Genomic DNA, 15,544 nt, shown 5'->3' with positions numbered 1-15,544 from the left:
ACAACGTACAATAGATATTAAGCACTCCAGTTAGACTTCAGCAACCCTTGGTTCTATTTCTGTTTTATTTCTATGAAAATATTTTCCGAGGATATCTTCTTATTTCAGGATATCTTGCTCAATTAAGACGGGATCCCATCATCTGCTTCTTCTATTTTTTTATATATTGTCGGCAAACAAATAAACAATATCATATTCAAAAACTAATAAAAACGAATTAATGTCTCTTCTTTGTTCACATTTGCTTTGATAAAATTGGAACAAATTACAATTCTTCTGCATTCTTGGCTTGTTTTTTAGCCTCTTGAGCTTCCCTGCTTCCTCTTCTGCTTCTTTCGCCAGCTTTGCTCTCAGCTTTGCCCTCTGATAGCCAAAACTTAATATAAAATGTTAAATAATGACGCAATTTAAAAAAAAAATGACGGGATAAACTTTTAATTTTAAATAGCAAACTTTGTTAAAATTTTTAAAATGGACAATGATTGTATCAAGTCTCGCATTTCTTCTTTACTTCTGACAGGTACTTTAAAAAAAAAAATAGATATTTCTTGAAATTTATTGTAAAACTTATTTATTGAAGTTATTTTGTTCGAAATTTTTGTCAACTCTGCAATTTCTCAACGGTTACATTTTTGTCGCATGAAACAATTGGTTTAATATGATGTCAAATTTTACCCACAGAATTGGGAAATATGTTTCTTTTACGTGTCGAAAATCGGCTATACACTATTCAAAGGGGAGGTCTAGAAGAATTCATACTTCATAGTAAAGTGTAAATTAAACAGAAAAAACAGCACTATTATAGTTTCTGTTCCGCGCCCGCAGAAGGACAGCTCACATGGGAAATCCTGTTTTTTTTTCTTTCAACTATAGTCACTCCAGAAATAAGGAGGAATACTTCCAAAATTGGTTCATACTTTTAAACACTTCTACTGCATGCGCTCAAAACTTAAAGAAGGGCATATAATGAAAGGAATCGACTTTTAACGAACGTTCCACTTCTTATTACCACCGTATTCCAAACGTTCAACCAGTTTACGTATTTGTTTATGTGAAATGTACAAAGACAGAGCTAGACGATCTAGCACTGCCATGGATTGCACCTTCATAGCTTTAAAGAGTATCAATTTTATTTATTTATTTTTTATATGATGTGCATATCAGGCATTAAAGAAGAAAATTCAATTCATTAATTATTGTACAATATCAGACCGGCTCACGGAATGTGCGTGAAATGCATAATTACGATGCAGGTTAAGTTGACGCTTGTATTGAAGTGATTTTGCATAACAAATACAGCCTGTAACCCCTTCTACGAAAGACAAATCAAATTTAATTGACACAGAATTATACATAGTAAAAAATACTCGTAAGTAGGTATTCACATTTATCTGATTTCTCAGTGATCTTTTATAAAAGACGACAATCCAGTGCCGTACGACTCACGGAACTTTGACTAGAAGTATCAATTACTGACTCAAAGTTAACTTGTTGAGGGAAATATCTTTATATGCTAAGTAGGCCTATATCTAAAGAGGGAAACCTCCTGAGTGGCAGATCACACCGTGCTGTAAAATTAGGTAGCCTTTCCAATATCATATGTCATAGCTATTTATTCTTTTATCAAATTTCTTTGCCATCCCAGTTTCCCCACCGCAAATCCTGTGTGTATGGGGGAGGGGTACATTCCATCTACCTCTGGCTATGCCACTGACGGCGAAATAATACTTTGGTGTAGGCATGCTGACACTCATTTAATTATTCATGCTGAAAAATCACTGGCAGTTGTCATCCGTTGGCTGATACTGTTGGGAACCAAACCTCAGGACTCTCCTGAGAACTGCGGGCCAGTGATAAATTAACTGCTTGAACCACCTATAGCTACGCCTTCAATACATACGAGGTTTATGTCAAAGCAAAGTATGATATAAATAAACCTTATGTACCTATCGTATATAGAAGATACAGAGCATGGATGCAAATCCTATAGTTCATTCCAAATTCATCGTCCAATAAAACAGCTGACATTGTTATTCAATGATATGTGAGAATACTCAATCCCACAAACAGGATGTGACGTAGGCACAATAAACAAGGAAGTATTGTTCATATAGTATACCGCTTCACAACTATTTCAAAATGTGTTAATAAGATATTTGTACACATTTATATATATATATATATATATATATATATATATATATATATATATATATATATATATATATATATATATATGTATATGTATATATATATATGTATATCTATATAGATTTATATATATATATATATATATATATATATATATATATATATATATATATATATATAAACACAAACACATTGTTAGAAAATGTTCTGCTATAATTGGAAGTACCTCAGAAAATTTAATTTGAAACGAGGAATAGAGATGGGGAGCAGGTGGTGGGTTTGGTGCACAATTAGGGCTATCTTTAATACCATCTATTTTTAAGAGATGTTAATAACATGATGAAAAAAAAATGGAAAAGAAAACCCTATAGTGTGTTATTGGTGATAATGTGTAGATGCACTATAAATTTGTTTATACAATTGTATGGTGTGGAATAGTTCATACAATGTGTATATTGTACACCGTAATGCATATATAGTGTATGGTATATGCTTGTTCATACAGTGTGTATAGAGTAGACATAAGTCATACAATGTGTATACTTTAGATTAGTTCACGCAATGCGTGAAGTGTATACTATAGTTCACACTGTGTGTAGTTCGTGCAGTGTGTATCGTATATACTATATCATACATTGACTAAAGTGAAGTGTGTATAGTGTGGACTAGGTAATAAATTCCATATAGTGTAGACTAGTCAATACAGTGTGTAAAGTGTACACTATAGTCCACATCGGGTAAAGTTTATATTTTTTGTATAGTATAGATTAGATCATACCTTGTAAATAGTGTAAACTAGTTCATACAGTGTGTTTATTGTAGACTAGATCATACATTACATAGTGTAGACTAGTTAATGTAGTGTTTAAATCATATACTACATCATACAGTGCGTATAGTGTACACTATTTCAAACAGTGCGTAAATTGTAGATTATTCCATGCATGATTGGTAGTGTAGTATAACTCATACAGTACATTTAACAATATATAAGATATAGTGTACCGGTTCATGCATGTTATGAAGTACCGGCTAGTCCATGTACTTTAATAACACTTCCTTTCATCCAGTCGACACTTCTTTTCCTGCCAATCAAAAGCATTGTAACGTAGCTAAATTAATTTAATCATTAAGGGTTCTAAAGAATATCGAAAATGATATTTTAACCACAACCAGCAAAATCAGCATTCTGACTCTTTTCATCGACTAGGTAGCCTTAACGCTGGTTGGTACACCACTACAAAACCCTTTAACGTGAACCACGCTGAATGTAATATAAATTCAAAATGACCATCGTAATTGATATTTGTTTCAAGAACTAAATACATTGACAGTTATTGAATTTGCAATACCATTGCTGTCCTTGGAACTAGAAACACGATATTCATTAGCTATGCAATACGTGTTTATGTTGGCTTTATTTTGCAGCAAGGACAATTCAACATTTTGCAACTGAAGCTTACTGTACTATTGACTAAAATCCCAAGATATAAATAGCTGTAAATAATATTAAGTTGGATTACGCATCTCAAATAGTCTTCTTTACATACAAGCCAAAGAATACTCTATATGTGCAGTACGTTTCGTATAAGCTGTTCAACAAATCATTTTCAAATAAAATGATGGCATTAATGGACATCCATACTACTACCGTCATTCCAATAAGGTGTTGGTAACCCCTAACTGGATACTCTGTGTCATTTGTCATCTTGCCCTTCATCGAATATATTTCAGCGTGACATTTCTACAAACCAGAAATCATGGAGAATTTTTTCAAAGTTTGTTTAAGTGTTTTGACGATTTGGAACTTGTTTGGAACAGAAATGGTAAGTCTTTTCATTTTTTTTATTTTTTTTTCAAATATATTACTCTAATGAATATCTTCTGACTGTTTCAAGTTTTAAAAGCTAAGTCGCATCATTGTGCTGCTGCGCCAATCTTATTAAAGTTAAATGTTTAGACAAACTGAGTGTTAGCATCTCACAAGAAGTAGGTAAACACGGATTAAAATACTTAATGACATTCAGTAAGAAAGCCTTCAATTTAAATACTGAGTATTTTCAACTTCGCGAATGGACAAATGTGTTTCGCCTTAGAACAAAACGTTCTAATTGAATCCTTTATGCCTACAAACTTTGTTCTTTAAAACTTGCTTCCATGTACAAAACTAAAACTAAAGGCCAATAATACATCTCAAAAGTTTTTTGTTACGCACCAGTTTTTAATCAATCACGTTTCGTGATATGGCCAGGAAAAAACTATTCTTTTTTTCAGATTTCGAGTATGTAGCTTTCCGATATCATGTACAGAACGTCAGCGCAAAATGTTTCCCTCAAATATCCAACCCCACTGTTTAACCGATACATACCAACACGTTACAACAATCCTTCATTACATGTTATAAATTATTAAGCTTTAGTTCACATGTTTTTTATTCTAGTTCAAATTCATGTTTCATAGGCCTATTTCTCTCTTCTAGTATAATAACTTAAATGCTAAACTGTAACATTTAGTTATTTCAAGATTCATAATTTCAAAAATTTCTTCCTGTTTAAAATTCAATCATGCGATTCCCTTATCGAAACAGTGCTATATTCTTTGTATGGGTAAATATATACAATGTTCTCCTAGGCAGTCTAAAGTTGAACAGATGTTTTATAATGCCTTGCTATTTTTACATAAACTGAACGTATTCATACGTATAACTTGAGTCTTATCTGTACAAAGGCAACATCCCTTGTCGGCTCTGTTATTTTGATTTGATTTCCGAACAGTTATGTTATTCATTGTCCTTTTTCAAGTTGTCGGTATGAAAATTTTAAAGCAACATTGGCGTTAGCTAATCTAAAAACAAAGACAAAATTTCTATGTCAAAATACCAGTACAAAGATAATTACGTTATATTTCAAATAGTAAACAGTTTGATAGCTACTGTGAACACAACTATAATGATATGGTACATTCTTTTAGTAAGATATCTTAACTTTAAAAAAGTGGAAGGTTTCATACTTTGTAAACAAATTTGAAGAAATTTTCAATTTAAGTTTGGTGATATTGCTGCAACAAACTATCATCTAAACGCAAAATTTTGCATCTCGAAAATGTATAAAGAGTGCCGAAATGGTAACATCCTTCACATGCTCAAAGATATCAATTGTTTAGATATCATTATTTATGTAGCTATGTTTGGCAAACAGTCTGCAACAAACAATAACGATATTTGTTATATGTTATATGATCATTCTTTTTAAACACATTTTCAAGGAAACAAAGTTGATAAACATTAAAACTAACTGGTACACATGTCAATCTGATTTAAATTAATTTGAAGGAATTTAACAAGGTGATATAAATATAAATACATGGACGGGATTAATGCTGAATATCATAAACTTAGGTAACTCAAGTTTATTGCAGTACAAAATTAGCAAAGAAAAAAAAGACTGCTACAAAGCCAAAACATTGATCATAACCATTTTGTGAGTGCTACGTCTGTTTTCAGACACAACTATATGACTTTAAATTGCTTTCACGAAAGAATGGTATGCGATCATAAGAGATGTCGCTGGCCATATTAGTGTCTAGCCAACGGTGTTTCCCTGATTCCGTGATTCTTTTTTCATCTATATTGTTCTTCCAGTAAATATAATATAGATACTATTTGATATTGATCAATAAAACCGTATAACCGCACATTCGCAAAGATACTGGATATACGAGTAGAAAAACTTTAAGACTTGTCCATCTAGTGTATTAGAGATGATAAAGTTTAAAAAAAAAATTATATCGCCTGCTTTTTGAAGTGACAGTTAAATTAGATAGATTTCAAACTAGAGAGAACATGTATTTCCTCAATAATTGAGTCATACAGATAAGTAATACAACTTAACCTAAAGTAACTGCGTGATAGCAACTCAGATTTAATGTCGTATTACAATACCAATGTAAGGGGGAATCAAAATGACGAAAATACATTTAGAACGGAAAACTTAAATCTGAATTATAATATATCGTTACCAAACCGAAGATTTATATTTTAAAAAAGTGCTCATATTGCATTCATTCAATAAATCAATTTAAAAACTAACCAAAGAATATTTTTTCTTCAAAATACGCATATGATGATTGTCCTATTTTTATATCTGTTTTAATTCTTATGAGTTATAATGAAACATCTATAAAGTATTGTTTTTAAAATGTGTACGACATGTTTAACTATATATCCCTAATTCACGTGTCGTGCTATTATAAAATGTTCTAAAACGTCTAGTAAGTAGTATTGATGATAATAACAACTTAGTAGTAATGTAAAAGCATTATTGCAAAAAATAACTACTGTTAAACGAACATGATATTCAATCAAATCAACTGGAAGATTAAAAAGATTGAAAGTCGATTTTCAATGACATTGACGTTACTCATAGGCATAAGTTGTTTATAACTTATGTTTCTTTTATAAGATGTTATAAGTTGACATTTTTGTACTATTTCTTCCAAACCTTCGAATAAAACAGTTATAACAGATTAGATGTTAGCTAGTGTTGTATCTCTCGTTTAAGCCCTTTAAATTGCAAAACCAGCCTTTAAAACAGACCGCTAAATACGGATAAAAGCGGATAAAAACTACTTCGTATAAAATCAAACACAATATAAAATTCTTAACAAGACAAAAATTTTTTAGTATGTGTGAATTTTTGTCAAACAACAAGTAAAACCCAAAAATTGTTTTAAAATTGATATAAGTGCCTTCTCAAAAAAGTAAATTTCAGGGAAAAGGATATGTTTTCCTCATTTTTTTTTTTAGGGGGGTATAGTAAAAAATACAAGCCATATTCTGGACATAGTTTGACAAGCAAATGTACATCTTTACCAATCATAAAAAACATGAAAGGACATAAAATAACTGCATAGCGACGTGTAAATGTAGAAACCATGATTAACACTAAATATAACCTGATTCTTATTCTGGTTGTTTGTCCTGAAATAATTGTAATGTTCAACACTAAATGAAAACCTGTGAATTCATTATGTATAATATATTTTTTTTTAATTCAAATTGGGATGTTATCTGTACAGTAACATCAATGCAGAAGCAAGTTTTAGACAACATAATTGCAGATAGACATGTTCCACCGACAAGTAAAATTTATTTCATTTTGATCGAGAACAACCTACTTTCTAATCCAGTTTAACAACATTTGAATGACAATCCGCAATGATTTTTCTTCAAACTTTGGAATACAACGGGCTAGTTTATCGTGTTAAGAAATTAAAGGTTTTATACATAGGCCTATGCTTAATATAAATGTGATGGGTGTAGTAGCCCGTCATCACACCCTCCTACCCAACTCACACATTCCCGTCATGCCCGTCATGATACCATGCGGCCGGTCGGTGGAGTGTAAACCTTAACGTTTCGTTTGTCGTTATAAAGTAACATGTAAACTAATTCGGTATACAACAGGAAAATGTTCATATACCTAAAAAAAATGTGGCTGATAGACTTTGACGAATTAAACTAACTCATCAAATCTGTTAAAATGCAACTAAATGTCGCTTTACTAGCATATGTTACAAAAACTAGAAAGTATATCATAACACTTAACAACTCCATATATGGTAATAATTGGCTATAAACATTTTCGATTCACTGATGTGTAGGAAGGTACCTAATAAAATTCCTCCATATGATATTATGTGGCTATCGTTCGAACGAGCAATAGATACATGAATAACACGACTTTTGACACTCAATTTACTGTGATAATAAAAACAATGATGTATGCAGATAGAACAGTATAACGTCTCACGCAGTCTAAGTCATTGCTTCCTCAAAAGCGGTATCGGCGATAAAAAAAAAACTTTGGCTATATCCCAAAATAATCGCCTTTGACCGCGTCAATCTATTTGTAGAAATGGTATCATTTTGTTTTATACTCTGTTGGCAACAGAAATTTACACAGTGCACCACTAGAGTAGCTAATATCGACATTCGTAAATATTTCGACTCTATTGATTTTATTTGTCATGACTTAAGTTAAAGGTGATTTGAACATATTCTCCTCCAAATCGAGATAAAGTAACTCTTGACATGATGAACGTGTTAATTCGATATTGACAAGATGACCAGTGTGCAGGCATTGCTTAAAAAAGTCAAACATTTGATGAAGGCAAAAATAAATCAGAGAACTGTTGAAATTTCAGGAAAGAACTAAAGCGTGTCCTTTCGCTTAAACAGTGTGTTGTCTAAGTTCACTTCATCTCCTAGAAATGCTATACAATATTTTTGTCTTGACAGAAAACATCATAATTTCATGAAAAATTAACTCCCATATACTCGTCTGTTCTGACATGTCAGTATTCGGAATTTACCAAACAAGACAAAATGTAAATGTCTATGGTGCTAATGATCATTCTAACTGCAACATATTTAAAGCCGAATACTTGTACAATATATAGCAGAACAATACGAGACTATATATTTGTTATCATTGAATATCTTTTTTGAGAGAAAGAAAATATTTCTTATTTCTTTGAAAACTTCCTCATTATCTTTTGTCCATTTTCTGATAAATTTCTTTATCTCTTGCAATTGTCATCATTATCATGTTATAGAAGACAGAACTTTAATGTTAAATTTCTACTTTTTTTCTAAATTACGTAGATTTGTAGAATTAGCGTTTAACAAGGTTGTCTTATATTCTCTATTTCATAACGTACTGCTATATTGTATTAAATGTTAGCTTTTAATGCTGTGAAATTCGCAAGAAACTGACAAAACAATCAAGACAGAAATTATCTTTAAATGATCGCAGACTAAATTTTTACTATTTCACGCCTTACAGCTTAGTACTACATATGCATCCCTCTCAATCTCGTGCTTTAATAATTGGAATAGAGGTTTTTATTTAGTAAGATATACAAGTCTGTGGCGAAGAACTTACCTTACATGTAAAATGAGACCTTTTAAATATCAGAGTTTCCCTTTGCTGTGTCAGTATCAAGACACCGTAATCGGAATCCAACAAGAATAGCTGGGACGATATTAAGGATCCCTATGGGTTGTTAAGGACTGTTAACACAGATGCGTCACATATCATGTCTGAAATGTTCTAATGTCAAAATATAACTTGAACAAAGAACATATGTCTGCATTAAGCAACAAAGCTCTTTAAGAAAGCAGCCAGCTATTGCCTTTGTTCCTTCACGTTAGCTTACATATCATGTACCAGGGTAGCTGTAACACCGGGAAAATGCCATTCATCTAATGTTTCCTGGATGGAAGTTGTAATATGACGTTCAGTTCTCTGTTTATTGACTTGCAGATTAGATATGAATTTTAGTAGAAGAAAAGGAAAAAAACACTGCCTTAAACTAAAAAATAATCGGACCAGTTTTCCTAAATGTTCTTTCTTCCGATCAAACAGATTCATATGGTCCTTCTTTTATTACGCAGATTATCGTCAGTGCCGAGGTACGGTCTTCAGGTAGGGGTAGTAGTTATGCCATCCGACTTGCATTATTATAACAAGTAACCTCTGTGAGTAATATCAGCTATGTATTATAAACGTTGACACTTAAGTTGGCCAGCTAAATGGCTGAAAATATTGGCTCTCTATAGTGTTCGCTCTAGATATTTTTTTTAATCGTGTCACAATTTCCAAACATCTATGATGAGATTGATTTCCTCTGAGTCGCATATTTCCAATCTCTTCTCGTCGTAAGTGCTACATCGATAATTTCTCAAGTACGTTAAACAAATGGGATTTGCTGTTTTCATGAGTCTTTTGATCTCACTTAGATAGGATTGATAACTACGGAAGCGTGATGAAAAATAAGTTCAATTGACTTTGTCTTTGAATTTTTTATTGCAGGCTGAAACTAAATAAAACTAATACTTCAAAACAGTTACATCTGAGAATTCAATAACAATTAACGTATAAAAGTGTAGTCGCGATATCTTCCTCTATGTAGTAGTTGATTAATAATTGGTATTTAAACTGATTCATTACCTTAATTTGCATTGTAACGAAACCAGTTCTCTTACAATTGGCTGAGAATCTAAGGCAATATTTTCCTTAACTAAAATGATTTTTCAGTCGCAATAAAATGTTAACTTTGTTTTACTTTCCATCCAGGTTCTTCATACTTCGTTTTTCAACAACCTGCGTATCCACGAGATTGCAGAGAAGTATCGAATGCATGTTCCTCTACCCACAATACATCTGGAGTGTATCTTATTAAACCAGATGGTTATCCGGAACCGTTTGAGGCTTACTGTGATAATGATCTTGATGCTGGTGGATGGACGGTATGGCTGATTACTTGATGTTTCCTTTTCAACTTTTAATAGTTTTGTAAAAGTTTACTTTTTTACAATTTTGCATATAGTAATATATATCGGTTTAATAATATCGTAATATGAAATAGAATCATGATATTTGTTATCGAAACTAGTGTTTAAATCAATGTTTTATATATTTTGAAATTTAATAACAGTGTAGTTTTTCCCAAGAAAACAGTAAACTTCTAGCCCACACACTTCAAACTGAAGTTTTGGAATATAAGTTCTTATTTCTGTGTAATGTTTATTATCAACAATTCGCATGCAGAATGGAACGAATAATACATAATTAATAACGTCCCAGTTAACGTTTATCTTCTTTGATATTCGTTGTAGGTACTACAGCGACGAAGATTGGATTCCGTCAATTTTAATAGAAGTTGGAAAGACTTCAGAAATGGATTTGGCTTTCTAAGGAGTGAGTTTTGGATCGGAAATGAGAAAATTGCATACTTAACAAATCAAAAACGGTACCAACTGAGAATGGACTTTGAGAACATTGATAGAGAAACTTACTTTGTAACATACGACGATTTTCGTATCTCAGATGAATGGAGGAAATATTATATATCAAGTTTAGGTACATTCGTAATATCAGATGGTAAGCGACTTTTACATTCCTATTCAATTTAAAGCCTAAATAATATCAATTTTTTTGTATTAAATGTCAAAAGTAAACGTGCATAAACTGAAAGTTTTATTCTAAGAACGAATGGATCTTTTGGAATTAAACTTGGCACGTCACATATGTTTACTTAGTTTAAAGAAACTGGTACAGTTCATATAGAACGAGTATACATATAGTATACCAGCGAGTACAACGGCGCTACAATAAATATAGTGGCGGGTGCAACATGATATGAATATGAGTTCGAGTACAAGCTCTTAGCGCGAGTTCATATACTTCATCTTGGGTTAGTATCTATACTAGATTTCCAAAATGCCTCCAAAAGCTTAAGAGTGATTACGCACTCACTACAAGACTGCCTTGTACTCAACACTAACCTTGGCTCTGAACAAGGAACCGTATCTAACATATGTTCAACAGAAAGTTAACACTGAAAACAGGTACGTCTCCCAGTTTCATCAGCGCAACCAAGGGAAGAGAAATTTGATGTTGTTGTTAATTATCATTTTTTTTCAGAAAGCAGTATACTTACATCGAGGGAAATTCTCTGAAACAGAAGCTATGATTATTTGGTTGCAAACCAGTTGTACAACAAATGATGGGGTTTTATCTCGTTATGTTCAATAACTATTAACATTAATGTGACTAAGGAAAGACTACTACCTAATTTAAAATTTTCTGCATTCATTCGAACTGCTTCTGAATGTGTGTTGCTTTCCTTTAACCTTCTGACAGCCACGTATTGAAGTGATGACAAAAAAGTATTATTTGCCACATGTCATATTCGTCGTGTCTGTATCAGGTTACTATTGTTCTCCTTTCCTGTTTTCTAGAATCAAAGATTGAATGGTGTCCAGCTAATGAGATATTTAGCAATGAGACCTGCGAGAGGACTTGCGATGACCCTGATACTTGCATCTCGGCTACCTCTCGCACAGAAACAGAGCAATGTGTTTGTGTCGGTGATTATCTGAGACAGCAAGAACAATGCATCCATCTGAACCAATGTAACTGCTTCGTTGTAGAAAAAGGAAGTGTTTTAACGGTCAGTACGGTTCTTTCAGAATATTTTTAATGCTTTCCTCTTAATTCATTGTCCATACAATTAGAAGAAAACCTTTTATTATTTAAACTTGTTGATTACCACATCACATATACAGATAACCGAGTAGCGCTCGCATCGCGGTTGGGAAAGGGGCATGGACCCGACCTCCGTCGCCAGCCCAGGCAAAACTGTCAGTCGAGGGACGTATTACATTAGTCAGGAAGATAAGACTTATGGGTGTGCATCCCATTATAAACCTTACACAAAATTCATGGATACTTCATACCACAGTATTGCGGTTACAACTAATTGTAGGCCTAATGTAAAGTCGCAATAAGCCGTTGAATGCAACATTTGACGGATACCTTTGTTCTTGAGAGCGGATCCCTAGGCCACCTAAATCGGAGTCATAAACCTCATAAAATTTTCATGATGGTTCATATCCATACCTAGATCAATCGAGGGGAGGTCTGCATTGGTCATCCATCGTTGAAATCCTGTACATAATTTATTTATTAGTTTGTTTGTTTTTTCTCCGAATATCTTCAATTAGGAGGGCAAGTATTACATCAATTCAAGATGTACACGAAAATCAACTTGTAGGAACAACCAGCTTATTATAGATCAGAGTTACCAGTGCAGTGAACACGCAACCTGTGATGAGAGGAACGGTGTTCGTAAATGTTATTGTATTGATGGCTACGAAGGAGACGGAGTGACGTGCACATTGATCCCAAAAGATTGCTACGAGCTTTATGTTTCCGGTACACGCAGTGATGGAGTTTACACCATTTACCCTGATGGTTGGCCACACGGCATTCAGGTTTACTGTGAGATGGAAAGTAACGGGGGAGGATGGACGGTGAGTAATGTAAACAAGGCTTTGAATTGTTACCTTTTACACAATGTACTTTGCATTTTGCAAACTGATGCACTGAAGATCTCGTTGAGCTGAACTTGACCAATCAAGAAGCAAAATACTCTTGCGAACTATCTCACTATCACACTATACTTATATTCATCTTTATTAACCCTTTAACGGCTTTGGATGGCATGCCCTTAAGGATAAGTAGATGAAACAGTTGGATTACTTTTTTGTTTTCATTTTATAGGTTTTCCAGCGACGATCGAGTGCCTCCGTTGACTTTTATCGTGGTTGGTTGGACTACAAGAACGGTTTTGGTAATAAGAATCAAGACCACTGGCTAGGTAACAAATATATCCACTCTCTGACCAACCAGAAAACGTACCAGCTTCGTATTGATCTAAGGGATTCCGCTTCATCATCGTATTACGCCGTCTATTCAACTTTTAGTATTAATAACGAGGCAGACAAGTATCGACTATCAATTGGATCACACAGTAGAGGAAATACAGGTGAGTAGTTGATATTCTAATCATCGACTCATACATAAATCTGGACCGATTACGTCAATTAGAAGAAGCGTGAAGACCTAAAAAACATGCCAACCATGAAGGATCATATGACGTGCTCCCCTATAGCAATAATTTTTGTAGTACTCCTTGAATGTGCATTCTACAACAACTAATGTCTTGATCCTATCGCAATGATATATGTTTTTAATGTTCACAGCAATATTCAATTTCAAACGCATGAACTGCAGTTGGAACGCACTTAGGTTATCAAGACTGTATACAATGCGAATAGACATAAGAAGCAGACGATAAGATTCGCTAATCCTTGGTAACATAGGTCTCCTTGCCGTGTTTGCACGTGACAAGCACCTAACATGATAGGAGGGACCGTCATACACAATATATAGGACTATTACAGTAATATTCTAAAAGTAGCCAGGCTCTATGTATTTCTGACACAGATACAAAGATTACAACGTGATATAAAAATCGGGTAAACAGTCGATGGCAATTAACACCCTTCTTTCCCTGCCCAGTAGAACAGGGACCTTTGGATAACTCAGGACTACATCTTTAAATGATACCCTTGCTTTCCTAACTTGAAGGATATATTTAGCTACCTCACACAGCCCTCCCCCCCCCCCCCCGCATTAACCCATCCTGGCCCAGCTTCGATGAAAGCCTAAGTTAACCTGTGTGGTACAAGCACAGGATTGAATAAGACAATGAAATTTGGTTATGCAAACTAAATTGCACATCATTTTATTCAAGGAATTGTACGATTTAATACCGACACACACAATATATATATAACTCGAGTTTTGATAGACTAGAAGACTAATCAGATGGGGACTTAGAAATAAGAATTAAAACAAAATGAATGTGTAGTATTGCCAATCAATGCCGATAAATAAATGTAAAATAAAGAGCGATTTTAGCGACTCTATAGTAACTAAACCCCGGCATTTGCTTAAAGTGGTTGCCCATCTGTATGTGGCTCTAATTGTGGCACTGTATTTCAAACGGGACAAAAACTAAATTGTATAATAACGTACTTGTAAAGACAAAATACCTACTCATGTATCCTAAATATTCAACACACGTAAAAAAAAAACATACGTGGAACTGACGTGTTAATCTTGGTATGAAAAAAAAACGCACTGCCCTCTAACTGGCATCCGATGATTGATTCGTTCGAAGTTCATACATTGATCGGTTTATATTAGTCTTTCTCGTTTGTTGCAGGTTATGATGATTTGTATTATAGCAACAACAAACAATTCAGTACAAAAGATCGGGACAACGATGGATGGAGTAAATACGACTGTGCAGAGAGACATCGAGGAGCCTGGTGGTTCTATTATTATTATCACTGTAGGGAATATTACTCTGCTTCTGAATGTCGGTCTTACTGTCAGCAGAGTATAAATTGTGAATTATTCCCCGATGGCAGAGACAACTGCGCTTATTGCGCTTATTCTCACCTCAACGGGGACTACGACGGCTCTACTCAAGGAACTAACATCTACTGGTATACTTATAGTGATAGTGATACTTTGGACAGTTACGGATGTAGCCTGCAATACACAGACATGAAAATACGACCGGTGTAGAAAAAACACTGTATAACACAGTGTCCAACAGTGCAGTCTTTACTTAGAAAGTAGGGAAAAATCCAAACAGATCTTTGAGTGTCGAAAAGCAGGACGAGCTGAAGACAAGAAAGAAGCAGAAAATGCGACAAAACTTCCAACCAGAGCAATTCGACATATAATTCATTTTTAAGGGAATGAGAAGATATATAACAATAATAGAAACAAATGTCAAATTGTGAATGTTTACCAGCTTACTGTTGTTTGATAGTGTGCAAATTGATTATTGTATGAGTCTCATAAATGGATAAAATGAAAAAGTGATCTTGTCCAATTTTCTTCCATTTGTTTGCATCCCAACCCTCAACCTCCCCCCCCCCCAAAAAAAAAAAAAAAAAAAAAAGTTT

General features: G+C 33.6%; 1 protein-coding gene across 1 annotated transcript in view; it reads left to right on the top strand.

The window, feature by feature from the left end:
- The window catches only part of LOC139974296 (uncharacterized), a 54,544-nt gene extending 39,216 nt beyond the window's left edge, over positions 1–15,328 (top strand). Inside the window, exons 2-8 of the mRNA XM_071981325.1 lie at positions 9,608–9,638; positions 10,290–10,462; positions 10,832–11,096; positions 11,957–12,168; positions 12,722–13,030; positions 13,281–13,545; positions 14,791–15,328. Coding sequence (XP_071837426.1) covers positions 9,608–9,638; positions 10,290–10,462; positions 10,832–11,096; positions 11,957–12,168; positions 12,722–13,030; positions 13,281–13,545; positions 14,791–15,158 — 1,623 coding nt within the window. The 3' untranslated portion in view covers positions 15,159–15,328. The remainder of the gene's footprint in view (positions 1–9,607; positions 9,639–10,289; positions 10,463–10,831; positions 11,097–11,956; positions 12,169–12,721; positions 13,031–13,280; positions 13,546–14,790) is intronic.
- Positions 15,329–15,544: the final 216 nt, after the last annotated feature.

This window comes from Apostichopus japonicus, chromosome 9 (genome assembly GCF_037975245.1).
Source record: "Apostichopus japonicus isolate 1M-3 chromosome 9, ASM3797524v1, whole genome shotgun sequence".
Lineage (NCBI taxonomy): Eukaryota > Metazoa > Echinodermata > Holothuroidea > Aspidochirotida > Stichopodidae > Apostichopus > Apostichopus japonicus.
Note: the sequence above shows the minus strand (reverse complement) of the source record. Positions and strands in the feature narration are given on the sequence as shown.